This window comes from Osmia lignaria, chromosome 13 (genome assembly GCF_051020975.1).
Source record: "Osmia lignaria lignaria isolate PbOS001 chromosome 13, iyOsmLign1, whole genome shotgun sequence".
Taxonomy (NCBI): domain Eukaryota; kingdom Metazoa; phylum Arthropoda; class Insecta; order Hymenoptera; family Megachilidae; genus Osmia; species Osmia lignaria.
The window spans coordinates 6,566,895-6,586,143 of NC_135044.1; the positions used below are offsets into that span (position 1 = coordinate 6,566,895).

The 19,249-nt window shown below is 29.5% G+C and overlaps 4 protein-coding genes across 16 annotated transcripts; 2 read left to right on the top strand and 2 right to left on the bottom strand.

Moving 5' to 3' along the window:
* The first annotated feature begins 52 nt into the window (after positions 1-52).
* Positions 53-7,111, top strand: LOC117602485 (uncharacterized). Of its 6 annotated transcripts, none has more exons than XM_034320577.2 (7): positions 53-449; positions 4,299-4,444; positions 4,521-4,873; positions 4,939-5,284; positions 5,376-5,543; positions 5,639-5,806; positions 5,865-7,111. In XM_034320577.2, exons 2-7 carry the CDS (start codon positions 4,369-4,371, stop codon positions 6,641-6,643), a joined length of 1,890 nt encoding a protein of 629 aa, XP_034176468.1. In that variant the 5' UTR covers positions 53-449; positions 4,299-4,368; the 3' UTR covers positions 6,644-7,111. The 6 variants fall into 6 exon arrangements, with proteins under 6 accessions (XP_034176468.1, XP_034176469.1, XP_034176470.1 ...); XM_034320578.2 differs by lacking the exon at positions 53-449 and adding an exon at positions 1,498-1,635; XM_034320576.2 differs by lacking the exon at positions 53-449 and adding an exon at positions 4,079-4,201.
* Ipp (inositol polyphosphate 1-phosphatase) lies at positions 1,405-3,958 on the bottom strand. 4 transcript variants are annotated; one of them, XM_034320591.2, is made up of 5 exons: positions 3,824-3,958; positions 2,730-2,964; positions 2,373-2,643; positions 1,928-2,096; positions 1,405-1,849 (listed from the first exon to the last, which is right to left on the bottom strand). In XM_034320591.2, exons 2-5 carry the CDS (start codon positions 2,940-2,942, stop codon positions 1,405-1,407), a joined length of 1,098 nt encoding a protein of 365 aa, XP_034176482.2. In that variant the 5' UTR covers positions 2,943-2,964; positions 3,824-3,958. The 4 variants fall into 4 exon arrangements, with proteins under 4 accessions (XP_034176482.2, XP_034176480.2, XP_034176481.2 ...); XM_034320589.2 differs by lacking the exon at positions 3,824-3,958 and adding an exon at positions 3,526-3,627; XM_034320590.2 differs by lacking the exon at positions 3,824-3,958 and adding an exon at positions 3,075-3,426.
* Positions 7,112-7,257: 146 nt separating the features above from the next.
* On the top strand, positions 7,258-15,488 carry Hrb87F (Heterogeneous nuclear ribonucleoprotein at 87F). 5 transcript variants are annotated; one of them, XM_034320584.2, is made up of 7 exons: positions 7,258-7,558; positions 8,207-8,418; positions 8,742-9,054; positions 9,132-9,381; positions 9,497-9,715; positions 10,631-10,799; positions 15,332-15,488. In XM_034320584.2, the coding sequence occupies exons 1-6, from the start codon at positions 7,493-7,495 to the stop codon at positions 10,765-10,767; spliced, it is 1,197 nt and encodes a 398-aa protein (XP_034176475.1). In that variant the 5' UTR covers positions 7,258-7,492; the 3' UTR covers positions 10,768-10,799; positions 15,332-15,488. The 5 variants fall into 5 exon arrangements, with proteins under 5 accessions (XP_034176475.1, XP_034176473.1, XP_034176476.1 ...); XM_034320582.2 differs by lacking the exon at positions 15,332-15,488 and adding an exon at positions 12,476-12,617 and having other exon boundaries at positions 7,260-7,558; XM_034320585.2 differs by lacking the exon at positions 15,332-15,488 and adding an exon at positions 12,476-12,617 and having other exon boundaries at positions 7,260-7,558; positions 9,132-9,375.
* Positions 15,489-16,015: 527 nt separating this feature from the next.
* LOC117602490 (homeobox protein rough) lies at positions 16,016-19,116 on the bottom strand. Its single transcript, XM_034320596.2, has 4 exons — positions 18,904-19,116; positions 18,403-18,673; positions 17,309-17,543; positions 16,016-16,557 (listed from the first exon to the last, which is right to left on the bottom strand). The coding sequence occupies exons 1-4, from the start codon at positions 19,114-19,116 to the stop codon at positions 16,341-16,343; spliced, it is 936 nt and encodes a 311-aa protein (XP_034176487.2). The 3' UTR covers positions 16,016-16,340.
* Between the last annotated feature and the right edge of the window lie 133 nt (positions 19,117-19,249).

Consider the following 19,249-nt stretch of genomic DNA (forward strand, 5'->3'; position numbering starts at 1 on the left):
CATTTGATCATTTCTGTTTATTTTAAATTATTACATTATTACAATTTTGTGTTCATAATATCACAATCATATTATCACTGCCACATTTAAACAGCAAATAGCAATAAACAAAATAATCTACACAATTATTTTGCTTTAAGTACCATTATTACCTTTTCTAATTATTAAAAAACACCAATATCTCGAGTTGAAGTGGAAATGAAAACATCACTTGTTTTCGACAAAATTATCTGTCCAATAATTAAATAAAATTGCATTTGTTTTTAAATTATTCATAACGAGAGATCATATCTGTATTACGTGTTTTCGTTCGTGCTGCGCACATTAATTTTGATTGGTTCAAGCATGCTTCGTCTGCGCATGCGCGTTGTGGAAGCGAACAGCGTGCTCAGCGATCTTCAGTACCTGTATAACCTTTGACGTGTGCACTTGTTAGCTGCACGAAACAGGTATGTTCTCTCATTCAATGAATAATCATCTTAAAATATTGGATGTTTCCGACTTACTAGCATAACTAAAGAGGGTGTGAATCTATGTGCAAAATTGAGCCGAAAATGTAAAGTGACATTTTATCATACAAAGCTTGGTTTTCAAATGAATTTATATTTTTAAATAAGTACTCTAGCATAAATAAACGTGACACCATCTCCTGTTAGGTGCTAAGAATGAGCTTTTTGTTTTCGACATGCCTTTGTTTTCAAGGAGTCTTAAATTTGTGCCTCGTAAACGAGCACCTTCTCTATTCTAGTATAAAAATGTAAAACACTTTGTAGTGCAATAGTCTAACGCAAGTTGACAGTCTTTGATAACGTCACACGTTAATTATAAATTAAATTTCCCGCCAAAGGGTCTTAAATTCGATCGTAGCTCTATCTATTCGAAAACAGCGCAAACTACTCGACAATTTACCGATCGATAGGTGGAAACACTATCGCCATTTATCCAGATATCGCAGAAATTATTTGCCAACTAGTTTGCGCGATATTGGGATAGATGGCGCTAGAATCGAATTTAAAAAATGAATTCTAGTGGTCTTTTTAAAATACAAGTTTGTCAAACAATTATTCAATTGTGTCTGTTCTGTCATACCAATTGCAAACTTTAGCTCACCTGGAGATGTCTGGGACCTCCAAAATTATTTCTCGAGAACAAAGGCATATTCAGTCTTTTTATATCTGTAGTCATTGTACATTCATTTTTATTTCCCTTCACCAACATCAGACACTGTACAAACAACATCCCATTTTTTAAATTGTGATGGAGTTTAAGAGATTGGAAAAAATATGACTCTACATTTTCGACTTACTTGTTCATGTAGATTCATCCCCTTTCCGGCTGTACCATTAGATCAGAAACACCCTATACCTATATTCTATATACATAGAATTACTATATTTAAAACATTTAGTTGCATAAAATAGATTTCAAAGTTGACAAAATTTCAAAATTCCTATATGCTATTAAGCCATTGGTATTTGAAAAATTGAAAGACGTAGACAAATATTTTACATCCACGTAATCTGAATCAGGATCTTTGATAAAATTTTGAAATTCGATAATACCTCCATTCAAAGAACGTAAAAGAGCTTGAGGACCACAAGTGTCCCACTTATATGTGGAGCCTTTGGATAAAATGTAAGCATCAACATGTCCAAGAGCAACGCTTAGTATTTTATAACCTGCCCCGGCCGCTTCTACTAACGTAAATCCAGCGTCTAATAGCTTCGATTTTACATTAGCATCTTCCACTCTACTAAGAACGATAATTTTTTTATCAATGGATTCTTGGTCTATAGAACATTTTCTAATATCATTTCCCACAAATCCCCAATAGCAGTTTCCTTTCCACCTGTTAAATAAATAACGACATACACTTAAGGATCAATACCTTACTGAATATTATGTACATATATTTTATATTATTTACTGTGAGTCCAAGTTCGTGTAAAACGGTTGATTAATTACTCCCACAACTGGTACACCTGTGCCTTTCAAGTATGCTCCAATTAAGACAGTGACACAGTGTAAACCACTCATATGTATACCAGTAACACCATCCACATTTTCACCTCCATTTATATAATCTGCAGTTGAATCTACAAAAGTTCCACAAATTGCTCCTCAGGCATGCTTTATTGAACTATAAAACAAATGAATAATTTCATATAATAACATATATAACAGAATAGAAAATTTAAGAAACTGAGGAAAGATTTGTGGAAGAATAAAAAGTATACAAATTAAAATATTTACCATATAAATTTCCCACACATGGTTTCAACATAAATAATAGCATTAATATGATATATCTATTATATGCAAATTATCTAGTTTACTGTAGGACATTTGAATCATATTATTGTGTTTCTTACCAATTGGATCAATCCATATACCAAGATCATTAACATTAATATCAAAATCAAGTGGTAATTCTGCTACCACTGGAATGTCTGACAACTGGACATCTTTATGAACTTCTGTAGCCAATAATTCTGCAGTTTCAATGTCACTGCCCATCACCTTGGCTAATAACTGAGTTGTTTCTTCAGTAGTAGAACAAACTTTGACCACTATAGTTTCACCCATAGCATTGCTGAATGTATTACTTTCTTCTCCTTGTACTACTTTGGCCAATTCTGAAAACTAATTCTCTATAAATATTTTCTTATTTAAAATTAAAGCAAGCTACAAAGCATAAGTGTATAGAATGAAATATTCTAATGGCTTACCTCTAATCCAATCTCATGTTTAATGGTTTCTTGTATAAGAACATCAGCCAAGGTTTTGAAATCTTGAAAGAAGCGAGGATTCTTCTCTTCCTCTGATTTTTCTTGTACTAACAATTTAAACAAAGCTTCATTATACCTGCAAGCTCTTGCAATATTTGCTGCTTTCTCAGAAACCCTTAAGAGAACTGATAACAATCTGCTGCCGTCTTTCATTTTAAGAATTAGCTTTCAAAACCTAACAGATACAATAATAACTTGTTACAAGTTACAATTATTGAACAGAATCTAAAAGATTGGTTAAGATATTTTGAAAAATATTTATAAAAACCGTATGTTGCACTAAACGCGTTAAAGACTCTTGGTAAGAATCCGTATAAATTCTGTATTATATAAGTACAGAATATTGACTTAATATAATTGTTTGAATATAAAACTTAACAACCGATACAAAGGTGCGTTTGATATTCAAGTGAGAATATCAGAATAGCAAAATAATCATTCATGCATTATAATCGGCGAATGACGCAGGCCGACAGTATTTCCTTTTTTATCCTCTTATAAATGAACGAAGTGTAAGCTGTTTTGTACAATTAAATTTCAAATAAAACTAATCGCATCGTATAAATTAAATACCACTTTATTATAAATAAAGTGCGCTTTTGAACAATAGCTGAAATAGGTTTTCAAAGAAATTAACAATACTGAATGATTGTTACAAATAAATAATGATGTATAATTGTATAAAGCATCTGAGAACAATATTCCTTAATTGGTAAACTTATATTTTAATTCATACCGCTTTTTTTTTAAATAAAAAGCTAATTTTTTATGAATGCATAGGTTTCTATTTGACACATTTATTTATTCGTTTTGTGTTTATACTTGATGTCACGAGAGTCCATAACTGCGACAAGACCAGTTTTCGTTCTTTTGTGCGCATTGTCGCTCTGATTGGCGATACTTCCAGCGGAAGTGGAAAGCTATTGGCGGATCACTTTCCCCCACCATCGCTGCGTTCCCCCACCATCTTCCAACCTGCGCGTTTAGTTATGGACTCTCGTGACATCAAGTATACATTTGAAAGTGGCCATAACCTATCCTTCCTTATCTTGTACACAAAATGCGCTGTATACGTATTGTAGGGTATATGTATAATCACAGCCGACTTCAATACATTAATTATATTTATAGTTAGGTAAATAAATGCACAGAACAAAAATAAAGTGTCGTTTAAAGCAAATATATTTACAAAGAAATGTATTTAATATTCAACACTTTACAAATATTTCGAGGATGATTGGACAATTGAACATGAGCCAAATATTTTCTGATACCTTATCTACTCAAAAAAGTTCCACTGAATCCGAAAACATTTCATATATTTAGTTTCTCCTACAATATAAGTTGAACAATTATCAGTATCAGTAAAACAATTATGAGTATAAAAATAAAGATGCTCATACATGTTACATGTAAATAAATTTAAGTGAACTTAACCTACCATAATAGATAAACTATCATATTAAATCTATAACTGAAAATATTTATAATGAATGAAAAATGTCCAAGTTGTAGACGAATATTAAATACATCATGTTCAAGACTTGTGAAGGATAATTGTGGTCATACTAAATGTCGTATGTGTTTATTATATGAAGAACAAGGCTGCAGAGTTTGTAACGATGTGCAATGTATAGAAAATATTGGAAATTATGGTAAATTTTCTATATTTATCATTAAATATTTATATTTGTTTGGTTTTAGGTATTATATAATTTATTTCTTTTTCAGATTATCCACCTTCAACAAAAGAAATCTTAAATGATATTTCGAATTCTGAGAAAAGTAATATATGTAATGAAGAAGTAGTACCTTTAGAATTAGTTATTAATAAAGATTCAAAGTTCAAGCTTAATAATTTTGAACTTACTGATAATTACGAATTATATTGTGAAGATATATTTAATAAAACAAGAGAAACGTACCAGTCTTCTACAACTGATACTAAGGATGATGATGTTTCAAATAAGTTATATGTTTCTAAAGTAGAATCTGATAGTGTGCTTTCAAGTACTCAGTCACATTTAAACAGCAGTGCTGTAATACAATCATGTAATGAGGTGAAAGCAGAAATTTGTGACTTGGTAACTTTAGTAATTCATTTATAATACCTAAATTATCAAATTATATATTATGATTTTTTTTATAGGATAATAAAACAGAGTCTTTAAAGAATGAAAAGTTAATGAAAAATAAATCCACAAAGTGTTTGGATCATAGTCATATTGTGTTAATACCAGGAACACCAGAAAAATACAAATGCAATATTTGTAACAAAATTTTTCGAAATAAAAAAGGAAAATGTTATCATGATGCATGTGTAACAGGTGTTAAACCTTATCAGTGTACTTTTTGTGATAGAACATTTATTAAAAGGTCTCACTTTGAATATCATGAAAGGGTACACAGGGGGTATAAACCATATAAATGTAATCTTTGTGAGAAAGCATTTCCTCAGCAGAATAAACTCAATAGACATATGTACTCGCACAGTAGTAAGTTTTATAAAGGAATGTAATTTGTATTATTGAGATTTTATATTTAAGTTATTAATAATAAAAGTAAATACATGAAATGTAATTTTAGGAGAAAAACAATTTGAATGTACAAAATGTAACAAAAAATATTCTAAACGAGATGATTTAAAAAATCATCTAGTGGTGCATAACAGTACAGCTACATATTCATGTAAAACATGTGAAAAAACTTTTAGGATGTTAACTAATTTGAAACGGCATTTAAAAACGCATACAAGTAAGTATGAGTACATAAAAGGGTAATATGTAATTCATTCTAATTAGAATAGTAATAATATACTTATAACTAAATAATTTGTTTTGAATTAACAGATGAAAGACCACATACATGCGATCAATGCAATAAAAGTTTTAAAGATAAATCTCTTTTAGTTCGTCACAAAAAAACGCATGGAAAAGATCGTCCGTTTTCGTGTGCACATTGTAATAGAGTATTCTTGTCCAAAAGTGAATTAAAACGACATTTAACTGTACACTCCGGTAGGTGTGGTAAAAAGATATTATAATATGTTATAATAATATATAAAATTTATTTCAGATGAAAAACCATTTTCTTGTAAATATTGTCAAACTGTATTTAGAAGAAAAGATAATTTACATCGACATATTAGACATCATCATTCAGAAAATCCACCTTTAGATGTTAACAACACACAAAATACTATATCTGAAACAAATATAAAATCACCAAAATCTAAACAGAAACCAAAAAAGATACAAAGAATTACTTCTAATTCAATACAGAAAACTCCAACTAAGATATCAATGGTTGGTGTAAATTCTCGTGATCAAATTAATTCCAGATTAGATTCAATGGGTAATATTACACCTGTTATAAGAACTACAAATGAAGTAAGTAATGCAGTTTCTGTTATCAATGGACCAATTAGTATTAAAAAACCTGGTGATAAGATTGATACTAGGAAAAAGACATTTACATATACCGAACCAATACCACTTGCTGAAGCAGTGGTAATAAACAAACGAATTGAAGAAAAGTTATATCCACAAAACGTATCAAGTCATAATTATTTTTTTCGAAATTGTATAAATTGTACAGATAAATCATATCCTGTCCTCGTGAAGCAAGTATCTTGTACATATTCTAATACAAAAAGTTCTTTAAATAAAATAGCTCATCACGAAAATTCGTCTCTAGAAACAGATTCAAATGTGCAAACAAATTTGATACATCAAAACGTAAAAAAACAAATTTATAATAAAAAAGATATTAAATTAAAAATCAAAGATAACAGCAATCATTCAATTCCCAATTCTACTGGGAAATGTACAATTCAAACAGTGAATGTTAGTTAAAGGTAAATGCTTCTTAATTACTAATTATGAATCAATGAATTGATTATGTTAGTGAACGCGTTTAATCATTTCAACCAAACATTTTTAAAACATTTAATTAAAAATGTGAAGTAATGAATAATTTTTCATTAATGATTTCGAAAAGTTAAACTAATATGCACCAAAGATGTTAAATTACTCTGATACTATATCATACATAACAAATATGTGAAACAATTATTTATTCTTTGAAGTAAAGTAGTTATAAATATTTTATGAGATTTTGAAAAGAACAAGCTAAAACACAAAAACATTTGATTACAACTTATTTTAGTATATTATATAGAAAAAGAAACAAAGCGTTCGCAGAATTATTCGAATATAGTTTCATTGAAGACCGATTGGTACTTCCGGCGTTGTCATGAACTATATTTATTATAATTATATTATATGAAAAAAGAGTGGATTCTACAAAAATAAATTTATATTATTTGTATAAATAAATAATATTTCAATTATGTAATATAAGTATTATGTGTTTTAAAATAAGAAAATCATTTATTTAAACATGAAATGTACTACCTTCGTCTACAAGCTTTAATGGAGGTGCTTTTATAATTTTTTTGTTATACTCGAGTAAAACATATTAAGGGATATACAATTTTATGTATGGTATTTTTGTATGTGATATTAAATGTTCATAGTTTAAGGAATAGTTAAGAAAACGGTAAATTAATAAAAATAATGCGGAATCTGCGCATGCCCAAAGCTTCACGAGGTAGTTTGCGCATTTGGGGTTTACATAAGTGTTTGAAAGGAACAGTAATCGATTGAACTACGTGCGCGGTCTCCATTTCTTGTACGCGTTTGATGAGGTTCTTTGTGTCTAGTGGTGACTCCTTAAAATTGTCCAAAATGGTCAAGATGGAACATGACGTAAGTAAAGCAACAAATTAATATATACCTTTTAAATGATCATGTTACGTTTGAATAATTTGTACGAAATATAACTCTAAAGGATATAATCTTTATTTTTTATTTGACTATATTTATACGTATATATATATTTCACTTTATTTTACGTATTATTACAATTATTTTCTATTTTGTAGGAGCTCCTTTTATTTCTATTGTTCTTTAATGATTTAATAGTGCACTATACGTATATGTATACCTTCCCACTGATCAATGTACATTTGATATCAATACCTTTATTACTATATCTACATTTGATATATGTATATACATTATTTACTCCGAGGAATTAAACCAATAGATGCCAAAAAACGATAACATTATTTAAATGTATGTGGTTTATGAGAATGTGTTGCTTTAATAATTTATAGGCGTACTGTATTGGAGTATATAAATATATGTTGGCAACAGTCGTTTATGGCATGGCGTTGTCCGACGCGCTACGCCATTTCGGAATTTCTGATACTTATCTTAGTACAAATAACGTCTACGATAACATGATCAAAAATAATTCAAATAAAGTCATTATGACATTTGCAATGATGATGATTAATCAGCGGTTGTAACGTTAATAAAACAATGTAGTAAACAATTAAAATTATGTTTCAGGATGGAAAAAACGAACCAGAGCATGTTAGAAAGTTATTCATTGGTGGTTTAGATTATAGAACAACTGATGATTCTTTAAAAAAACACTTTGAAAAATGGGGCGAAATTGTTGATGTAGTTGTGATGAAAGACCCGAAAACAAAAAGGTCCAGGGGATTTGGTTTTATTACTTATTCTCGGGCACACATGGTAGATGATGCTCAAAATGCAAGGTAATATATATTAAGACATAAATTGAATGTTTACTTCTAAGTTGATTAGAGGTGACCAAACATATAACAGGTATATTACTTATACCTCCTAAAGTTGTGATCATAATTTAAAGTAACAATGGGACACAACATATTTGATTTAATAATATACATAGTGAGCATACACAAAGATGTACTTATAAATTCTTTGAAAAACAAAAGTTGAGACAATGTAATGTTCATACTTGGCTTGACTATGTATAATCATATCAGTTAATTAAAAGTAATTTGACTAAATTCTAAGATATCAATGAAATTGTACATTATTTGTTCTTTTTTAATAGGCCACACAAGGTAGATGGACGTGTAGTTGAACCCAAAAGAGCTGTTCCCAGGCAAGAAATTGGTAGGCCAGAAGCAGGTGCAACAGTTAAGAAATTGTTTGTGGGTGGTTTAAAAGAAGATCACGAAGAAGAGGATCTTAGGCAATACTTCCAGAGTTATGGTAGCATTAACTCGATCAGTATCGTCACCGACAAGGAAACCGGCAAAAAGCGTGGTTTCGGTTTCGTTGAGTTTGATGACTATGACCCTGTAGATAAAATTTGTTTACAACGCAATCACCAAATACGCGGTAAACATGTAGATGTTAAGAAGGTAAAGTATTATTTGTTCTGCTGTTACAAGAAAGCCGAGATTTAGAAGTTAGTAAATTATTTACTTTTGTCTTATAGGCTTTAAGTAGAGCAGAAATGGCTTCTGCATCCGGTGGCGGTGGAGGTAGCGGCGGTGGCGGTAGCAGAGGGGGACAGAGTGTAGGAAGAGGACCTCGGGGTGGCAATCAAGGTGGAGGTAATTGGGGTGGCCGAGGAAGTGGCGGCGGTGGAGATTGGAATAATGGTGGTAATCAAGGTGGTTATGGTGGAGGTAATCAAGGAGGTTGGGGTGGTAACGGCCCGTGGGAAAATCAGAATCAAGGTAAAGGTTCGCAGAAAGATCAACTTTTCATTTTACTAAGTATTGCATATTTATATGTCGTACTACGTTCTCTCCTACATTGATTCATAATTTTTAACATATCTTTCTTAACACAATTAAGGAGGTGGATGGGGAGGCCAAGGTGGTCAAGGAGGGTATAATAGTGGTGGAAATTGGAGTAACGACAACTTCGGCGGAGGTTATCAACAAGGCTATGGCGGCGGTCCTGTTCGGAATAATTTCAACTCTGGAGGAAGACCTGCACCCTATGGTATTAATATGGGTCCTAGTGGCCGACAGTCTGGAGACTCGAGATGGCTACCACCCTTCGGTGGACAAGGTTGCTTCCGTCCTTCTCAAAAGCCAACGCGTCTCTTACGTGCCTTGAGCAACTACTCCTAAATTTTTATTTATTATTTCTGAGAACTTAATGCTGATTATTATGATATATCCTATCACAGTATTATTGAATTTGATAACATTAGTAAGTTGCACAAGGGGCGTTCAGCTTATATTAATATGGTTGTACAGTACTTTATTACTAAACTTCGTTATCTATCATGGGGTTTTATAGGGATATAATTGGACGATTAAAAAATTGTGTAATATAATAAAATCAATCCTATTTATATTGATAATATCAATTATCTCGATAGCTTTAAACAAATGTAAGTAATTATAAATACTTTTAAATCAGTTAGGAGTTGTGACACAAGGCGCGATGTTGCAGTGAGAAGGAGCGCCTTTGTCCATTTTCTTTATTCTTTCTTAAGGGAAGTTAGACTAACATGATGGGTACAAAAGAAAATTTTTTTCAGACTGGGGTTGTAGAGAAGCTAATGCTACTGCTTACTACTCGAGTGTAAGAAGAAACATTTTCTTGTACTCGCCATACTAGTCTAACTTCGTTCAGTTTGTTCATAATATACTGCAAGTATGAATAATTAGATTTTGTTAAAGTACTGTTGCTATGGAAAAAATTGTGTTTTGTTTTTTATTTAAATAATTAGAAGTATTTATTTTTTTTTATTAATTTTTATCACATATTATGTTAATATTTTCTATAATTTTAATTATAATGTTTTAAAGAATTCTATCATAATATTGCACTATTTAATTTTGATATTTTTTACTCTATTTTTTAATCTGTCAAAATCGTTATACTTTTCATTAGTTTATTAATACTAATCCAAAATAACTATAACTTTCAATAATATTATTTTACTTTTGCTAACTTGTAATTTATATTTTTCAGGTCCTATGGGTGGCGGCAATTCTGGAGGTGGTGGTGGTGGTGGTGGCGGATATGGTAATCAGGGTGGATATGGTGGTAGCTCTCTTGGCAGTGGAAACATGGGAGGCGGCGGTGGTGGCGGTGGAAGAAGATATTAAAATGCATTATCCGTGGCTACTTCCCTCACTTGGTAAGTCCAAATTCTATTTTACTATATTGTTTAAGATATGTTAAAATGATGTACATTTTTAATTTATATTAAAATTACATTACTGTTTAAAAATTAAAAATTTGTTTAAGTTGGTAATATTTAGGGCGTTTTATATGTGTTAGGTGAAATTAATTTATTGCAACAAAGGATTTCAAGGTTTAATCAGAGTCTGTGGTAAATTATTTTTATTTCTAATTGTATAGAAAAGAACGATCATAAGTCTGTTATTTTAATCAGATAGGAATTTAATTAGATTCTATTCAATTATTAAGTGTACAGTGCATTTTAATATACAAATATATATTTTTATTCAATTACAGTTAAAGATAAAATATAGGTATATTATATGCCCCTATAAAAATATTTAATAATAATTATGCTGTTTCATAGAGAGGATGGTATATAATTCATAACCGAGTTGTACCAAGTAATTGGCAATAATAATAAAGAAAAATTATTTAAATATAATATGTTTTGTATTTTGTTTAATCTTATATTATTTTTGTTTATTATTATAGGTTTACATGCAAAAAATGTTGAATTTATTTTTATTTTCTACTTTAATCAAGTATTGGAACTCTGAACTTTCACTTAAGATAACTGTGAATGGTGACACCATCATAGATATTTATTCCTCTATTAAAATCAAAAAATAATTTTTGAACTTTCTGAACTTTTTCAGTAAGTAACTAAATCTGTTTAATATCGCAATTAGTGTAGAAAATGTATAGGATTTATTTTCGAAAATACTGGTATTTAGAATGTTATAGATTATATTATCATCAAAATTTGATGGAAAATGCAAAGCATATAACTCAAAAATCATTTAAATAAATATATGCTAAACTTTTAGTTTTAGTTTTAGCTTTTAAAAATATTAGTAATCAGGTAAAGATAATTTCTTTAATTCAGGTTTTTTTTTTACAAAAATCAGATGCCTTCAAGTGACAGTAAATGATTGAAGTATGAATATATTTTGTCACAATTTTCTAATGTATTCTTTTAGTTACATCTCTTCTCATTGTTTGTTTTTAATAACTAACATTTTTTATGTTACTCCAACACATTTAATTAAATGTACTATAACTTATGTAAACAAAAAAGGATTGTTTATTGCATAAAAAGGAGGATAGGAAGTAAAATGTCTGAATACTTTTGCATATATAAATAGAAAAATGTAATAAAATTGTTTCATTCCAATTTTCCTTTGGTTTCTATATTTATTGAAAATAATGAACAATTTGTTTTAAATATTGCCAACTATTTGGTACTAAGTATTCAGATATTTGACTGACACATCTTTAAGCATTGGATAGATGATTTAAACGTTATCAGTTCATTGTTTCATAATAATCATCTTGAGCACATTAAGGTTTCCAGATAATAAAATGAGACTATTATTTATTTATTTTGTATTCCCATTTCTTTTTTCTTCTTCTTACTGTAACTTGCATTTTTAATGTAAATTCAAAAGTTTGGTAGACTTTTATATATTTAGTCGTGCATTGAACGTTTCCCCCAAAAAAGTACGTTTAAGGTGATAGTATATAGTTATGTTACATAGTACGTGATTTTTAGCTGAAAATTTATAGATTCTTACAGTTTGAGTATCTTCAGTCATCTTAACTAATAGATTTGTGACTTTTGAACCTCAGGTGAACCTACTACTTGTCTTCTAGTCGCCAGTACTTCTGTACTGTTTAGTATTGGAGCAGGCAGGGCTATAAGGCTAGAGACAAGACCAGGCAGGACAATCAGGATACAGGACAGAGAAGCGTCATCTATTAGATCACAGTGAGGGAGGCTTTTGCTTGTAATTTCTTTTGGTATCTAGCATCATCGTGCATATGTCTTACGCATTCAACCGTTTATGTGAAAATACTAAATCACAATCTTCTAGATTGTGCCAGAACTCATTGTGTGGCACATATAGTACCCAACAGAGAGAAAAAAACAAACGAAAAAGAAAAACAAATACTTATTAATATTTAATTATCGTCATCGTTAGAAAATGAGAAACGCGTTTATTGATCATTCAGTTACTATGGCTAGGGATACATCCGTGCCATCCAAACACTGCAGTATAATGATTTGTTGTCTTTACTTTTGTAACATTTTCAAAAATGACTACAGATGTGTAGGATTAGAGAATAGACGTTGGAGAGCACGATTGTTTCTCTAATTTGGTGAAGCACATTAATATAATTGATAGAAGAATTTAGGCTTTGGTATATAGAATTTTATTTCACAAGAAGAAGAGTAATCTCAGGATAAAATGGAAAATGCATGAAAATGAAATGTGACCATGAAATTGAATAATGAATTTATAAGAAAAAAGTAATCAGACATCATCAATATCATTTAGCATTTTCGTAGGTTACTTAGATTAATTAATTATTCTTTAAATTGTAATGTTTTAAGAGTTAGTTAATAAAAATGACCACAGAACCTTTTCCACGTCACTTATTAATTTATAAAATCAAAGTCCATAATAGAGGATAAGCCAGAAGTACAAGAACATATATGAGTTAATCGAATAGGGAAGTATAGTTAGACAAAGGTATATTTAAACGGTATATACGAATATCATTAAAGAGTTTAAAGTACATATTATATGTAGGAACACATATTTGTATTCTTTGTCAACCGTGTAGTCATTGAAAGCACAATTAAGGACTTCATATTTATGTGTATTTACAGTATTAAATGATTTGTACATATGAAAATCTGTAATCAATGTCTATGTAGTTCTTATGATATAACATACTTGGATTTGTGAATCAAGGGATACATTGAATTTTATATTCTGTATATAATTATCTGCTGTAAATTACTTATACTAAATATCCCAATGATGCAGTATTTGTAAAACTAAAATTCAATGCAAATTTTCTCTTAATAACTAAAAGTAGAAAATTATAAAAAAATAAAATTATCATATCTTTATATTATCACTTGCAGTAAAAGCATTATCACCATTTCTTAATTCCATTTAATGAACATGATATTTAATAGTAAGTATTTCATTGTTTCTCATCATGTTGATAAGTAGAAGTATGTGTATATATATGTATGAGTTCTATATATGCGCATACTTTTCATATATAAGTACTGTGTACTACAATTCAATTCAGAATTGTTTATCTCTACTATTTTCTACAGTACATTGTTTCGATTGAATGTTTTCGGATTTTATTCAGTATAGTAATTTTACACAATTATTAAAGGGATAACATTTTTTATATTTTTTATAGTTCATAGTTATGAGTAGCATAACATTTTAAATGTAAATGTCATCGAGTTTAAGATTTATTTCTAATTTTTATTTTTTATGCAAATTTTATAAATATAATAGAACAAATAAGTAACATTTAACTAACAGTAGATATATCATTAAGATTTCATATCTTTTTACATCATTTTTTATTAATTTCTATAATAATAATCATTTAAATGTTACGTTTGAATCAGTATTTATATAACATTCTTCTGTGTGTAGTTTTATAAATACTTCAATATAAGCCTAATTTTTCATTTACTTCTGTAGAATCTTACATTTATTATTTTTATTAGGTTTATTAGCGAGGTTTTGTTGGTTTTATGTTAAATTTATTATGGTTGTTAAACAGGAAAGGTATAAATAGGTAGCTAAACTATGATACTTCATTAACATAACACGCTCTCGGTGTTCCAAGACGTTCTTAGCCAAACTGTCGTTTGGAAATCATTAGGAAACTAAAAAGAGGCAGGTGATGGAAGAAAAAACAGCAATCTAGGCTTTGCTAGGCTTCTTACTAGCTTCTGTTGTGCGACTACAGGTAGGAATGTTAGATTCATTTCTTTAGATTTAGGGATTCTTGATAGCAGAAAACGAATGGTACAATGTTTTACAAAATTCCTGTTAAATTACATTGTCAGCTTAATGATTCTCCCCATTAAAGGAAAGTAATGCTATCAAATTTATAGAAAATTAAACTTATCATTCACATATTACTAGTAAACTTAGTAAAAAGTTAAGAGAATCAAAGTTTATTTTTAGTGTATTAATAGTTACTGATAGGGGAAAGAAAAAGTTGACATATAAAAACAATAGGAATGTTTAAATATTATTCATTTGATAAAAATGAATTCGAATAATTTATGGAATTATATTTTAAAATATGTGTACCTCAAGCATCATTTTACGTTATTTAAAAAAATGCTTATACTTAATTATTATATCTAAACAAATTTTTAGTTACAAATTACTTTCCTTCTTTATTACATTATATTTTATTTAATGTTAAAGAAAAAAGAATATAATATTGCTTCATAGTTCTATTATTAATTTTTCAAACTATACATATATTAAAAATGTGCAACATAATGAATAGCAATCAGAATTCATTTTGACTTAAATGTAAACTATGTATGAAGCGGAAAGTAATTGTTTTTGTTTTACTTCTTGTGTATTAATTGGAATCTTTCGTTTTCATTAATTTCTGGTTTGTCATTTGGGCTGGTACTCTCAGAGCGCTCCATGTCACAACTTCCATTTTCACTCATCGTAGGAGGTAAGTTAAATCAACCTTTTTTTTAACTTTTTACGATTTTAAAAATGATGGTACAGTATCAATAAGTTATAAAACGGTAGAGAGTTAATTATCAATTAATTTTGTTGAAGATATTCGTAGCTTAATTTATATGAAACTAAATTTAATATTAAGTATAATAGAACAATTGCTCAAGTATTGCTATCAAAAATTTAAGAAATTAAGATTTTTTTATTTAAATATATAATTTTTTTTATATAAATTATTTTAGAGGTATAATTTATTACTTAAATTAAAAGCATGATTTATGCTCTTGATACTGTTGAAGAAAAATATATATATAATACGATAATTTTTGGGAGGTATAATAAACTTTTTTTCAGCACATACACTCGTCTTTTTTTTAATAATACCTTAAAAAATGATTATCTAAACATTGCATGCTATTGTATCTTGACATCTTAATTTTTTTTCAGATTATGAGTTTAACATAATATAATAAATCCTCTATCTTTTATATATAACACACACCCTTAATATAAAATTCCTTTTTAATGAATATTGTTTCGAGATTTATTTTCAGCTGAAAAAGTTATCTTTCATATACTTCGAAGTGACTAAATAATGAAGTAATGTAAATTAATTGTAATATGTATTAATTAAGGTATATAATAAAGTGGAATATAATTAAATGTGTCTCCCTGTTCATGTGTATTATAAATATATATTAATCTACTAAACTATTAATTTATAGTAAAGAGGATTATTGTACCATTTTATTATCATTTTTCTTTATTATTGTTTAACATTTCTTTGAAATCAAGGTATAAAATTATTAGATTCATCATTGCAGCTGCTTCAGTTACATATCGTAAGTATTTATAGCCCAAGAAATAATGTGTCATATATATATAATAATTTAAATTTAAATCTTAGTCGCAGCATGTAACTCAACAAATTTATTGACGTGACAACAGTCTCCAAATTTTCAAATAGAAAATAGTATATTCGATGAATTTTCTGACGTTTCATTTTCATTGCTACCACATTGTGGTTGTTTTGATAATGTTTCAATAACAGGATTTATCGCGACGCAAGAATGACTGACTGATGATCCAAATGCTTTTTTGTAGAAGCAAAGTTCACAGAATCCATTTCTTCCGTCAACTGGCAAATTTAAGACTCCATTAGAAACTGCAAAATTTCTGAAACATGCAATAGCAATTATAATATTAATGAAAATAGGGTAGAATATCGAGCGCCGTAGATTTCCCCATGGAAAATGGCGTTACAGGGGTAGCAAAAATTCTTAGAACCTTAATTTTACCTTTAACAATATTAATATTAAAAGTGATTTAGACAAAAAATAACATAATTTTTAGTCCCGCGACTGGACTCGGAAATCCGGAGATTCGCCATTTTCTTTGGGGAAGCTTACTATGCTTGGTACTTTACATTTACATATATGCAGGACATGTTAAGTTTTATAAGTTTGTACACTAATTTGAAGTACTACTATGTCTTTAAAATTGAATAACAAAAAGAGTTTATAAAATCATGCTTCCTTTCAAAGTAGTATAACCATAAGGGGATGACTGTATAGGGTATGTGATCACAATCCTACTCGACGCTATTTAGCGGAATATCGCGTTAGAAAATCGCTTCAATCGAATTAGAGTCAGCTTGTTTCCTCGATCCTTTTTCCCATGAATCTCTGTTCTCTATTGAAAGCTCAGTGTTATTCAGCTTTCCAACTCTATTAGGGGTTCTATAGGGCCAAAGACAAGCTGAGAATAAATACCGAATAAATATATCTCTTGTACCCGATGGATTTTCCGACCCATTTGTAATAGTCTTAACTGGATCATATGTTCTTTTCCACAGGGATGAGGGAGCTAATGACTTCGATAATATTAATATTAATTCGAGTGTCCTTACATATTTTCTGATAATTACCGATAATACTGATCAAGTTGTGCCTTTTCAATTCTTTTGTCCTTCGCACGTCGATTCTGAAACCAAATTTTAATTTGCGTTTCCGTAAGTTGTAGGGACGTAGCCAATTCAAATCTTCGTCCTCTGGAAATATATTCCCCTCTACGATACTCAACTTCCAGTCTTAATGTCTGTTCACCGCTGAAAGTTGTTCTTTGCCTTCGTGGTCGTCCTTCTTTCCTTCTTTTCCGAGCTACTGTTCAACAGAAATAAATCGTGTATTTTATTTAAATAAAAACAATTTGTTTTTAATGCACTCTTGGCTGCAACTTGAGCTTCTAGATTTCAGAACCCTGAGGGCGACAGGGAGAGTCTAAAAAATTTGCACTATTATGTTAAAGTATACTCATGATGATTCTTCTTGCCAATTTTAGTTAACAATAACTAAAATATTTACTTTGTGATTATCAATTTAAAAAAGATTTATTGAGTGTAAAAGTAGCATACGATTTATAACGTTAACAATGAAAGTTATCTGTTCGTATTTGTAACATTTCCATCAAACAAACCGGTATCCTTTGTTCGTGTTGTCATAACAACAGCTTACGGGGCAGGCTTGTGACGTTGGGTTTTGAGGAAATATAACAAGTATATTCCACATTGAAATTCGGCCAACTGCGTTTAGTAATCTCATCTCAGCATCGGTACGAAGTGGCGAAGCGAGATAAATCCCTTTAAACGTGGGCGTATGCTTGTTGTGTCGCGTTATGCCACGTATATTTATTTCAATAATACGTATTGTAAAGAAAGGAGAATGTGTTTCGACGTGAAGCGAGAACTAATTATTGGTATCACTCTATTACTTCTATGGATAATTTCAACAATCATTTTTGCCAAATCATTAATCAAGTTCTTTCAATTGATATCCATAAAATTAAATAGGATCATTTAAAAACAGTAGCCAAAATTTTTAGAATATTCATAAAAAATCTGACATGATTTGATGACATAAAAGTATTGCTAAATAGGACTAATGACACATCAATCATAAACTACTACTCATGGTACTTTTTATTTAAATTATAAATAACAATAAAAATGGCTATACTACTTACGAAAGGCAGAGAATCCTTGCAGATGATGTTCCGTAGACGGAAGGTATGATAAATTATGAAAATGTGAAGATAGTGTAATTGGATATGTTATATGCGTCAAACGTAATGGATCATTTGGAAGATTAATAGTTTTTGGAAGAATTTCGTGTATAAGTGGTAATTTTAAATTAAAGAAACTCGAGTTTTCTTCTTTCTCGTTTCTTATCTGATTCTTTTTATTGATGCTTTGCTCTTCATTTCTTTCCGAGAACACTTCTTTTATACGCGATACCTATGCAATACATTGATGCAATAAATACTAAATTATTTTTCAACTTATTAAAGATACTATTAATATAGAAAGACTTCTAAAAAAAATATAAGAAGTTGAAATATTAATTCAAACGAATCATAGCTTCAAGGGTTAACCAGTAACAATGACAAATCGAAAATTTAGACTGTAGAATTAAAATCAAAATTGTTAAATTAACATTCTATATAAAAATGAAATACAAATTTTACCTGTGTATTGTCGTTATCCGGAGAATGACACGAAACATCCATTTCGGACGCGTTTCTATCGCACAAAACAATATCAGTAGATAAATCAGTACTCGAATTTGATTTAGATCCTTCATCATTTTTATTATCATCGACGTTCTTCTGCTCAAGGTGCCCATAAATTCGGGCAAAAAATTGTCGCGGAGATGACGGTCCATCTCCTTTCGAGGACATTTAGTCGCAATCAAGTGTCACTAATACAAAGTTCAGGTATAAAAATAAAACAGTCACAAGCTTGAAGATGATTTTTCAAATATTTATTTAAATTGAATTAAAATTAAATTTATCATCACGAAACAGAATTTTT

Excerpts from the sequence above, each read along its gene's own strand:
- Ipp (XM_034320591.2), bottom strand. The coding sequence starts at position 2,942 with ATGAAAGACGGCAGCAGATTGTTATCAGTTCTCTTAAGGGTTTCTGAG. Across the intron at positions 2,097-2,372 it reads TATATGGATTGATCCAATTG|ATTCAACTGCAGATTATATA; the intron begins GTAAGAAACACA and ends GAACTTTTGTAG. Across the intron at positions 1,850-1,927 it reads TACACGAACTTGGACTCACA|GTGGAAAGGAAACTGCTATT; the intron begins GTAAATAATATA and ends TTTATTTAACAG.
- LOC117602485 (XM_034320574.2), top strand. The coding sequence starts at position 4,279 with ATGAATGAAAAATGTCCAAGTTGTAGACGAATATTAAATACATCATGT. Across the intron at positions 4,445-4,520 it reads AGAAAATATTGGAAATTATG|ATTATCCACCTTCAACAAAA; the intron begins GTAAATTTTCTA and ends TTTCTTTTTCAG. Across the intron at positions 5,807-5,864 it reads ACATTTAACTGTACACTCCG|ATGAAAAACCATTTTCTTGT; the intron begins GTAGGTGTGGTA and ends AATTTATTTCAG.
- Hrb87F (XM_034320584.2), top strand. The coding sequence starts at position 7,493 with ATGAGGTTCTTTGTGTCTAGTGGTGACTCCTTAAAATTGTCCAAAATG. Across the intron at positions 9,055-9,131 it reads AACATGTAGATGTTAAGAAG|GCTTTAAGTAGAGCAGAAAT; the intron begins GTAAAGTATTAT and ends TTTGTCTTATAG. Across the intron at positions 9,382-9,496 it reads AAATCAGAATCAAGGTAAAG|GAGGTGGATGGGGAGGCCAA; the intron begins GTTCGCAGAAAG and ends AACACAATTAAG.
- LOC117602490 (XM_034320596.2), bottom strand. The coding sequence starts at position 19,116 with ATGTCCTCGAAAGGAGATGGACCGTCATCTCCGCGACAATTTTTTGCC. Across the intron at positions 17,544-18,402 it reads GCAAGGATTCTCTGCCTTTC|TAGCTCGGAAAAGAAGGAAA; the intron begins GTAAGTAGTATA and ends TCTGTTGAACAG. Across the intron at positions 16,558-17,308 it reads CAACTTGATCAGTATTATCG|AAATTTTGCAGTTTCTAATG; the intron begins GTAATTATCAGA and ends TGCATGTTTCAG.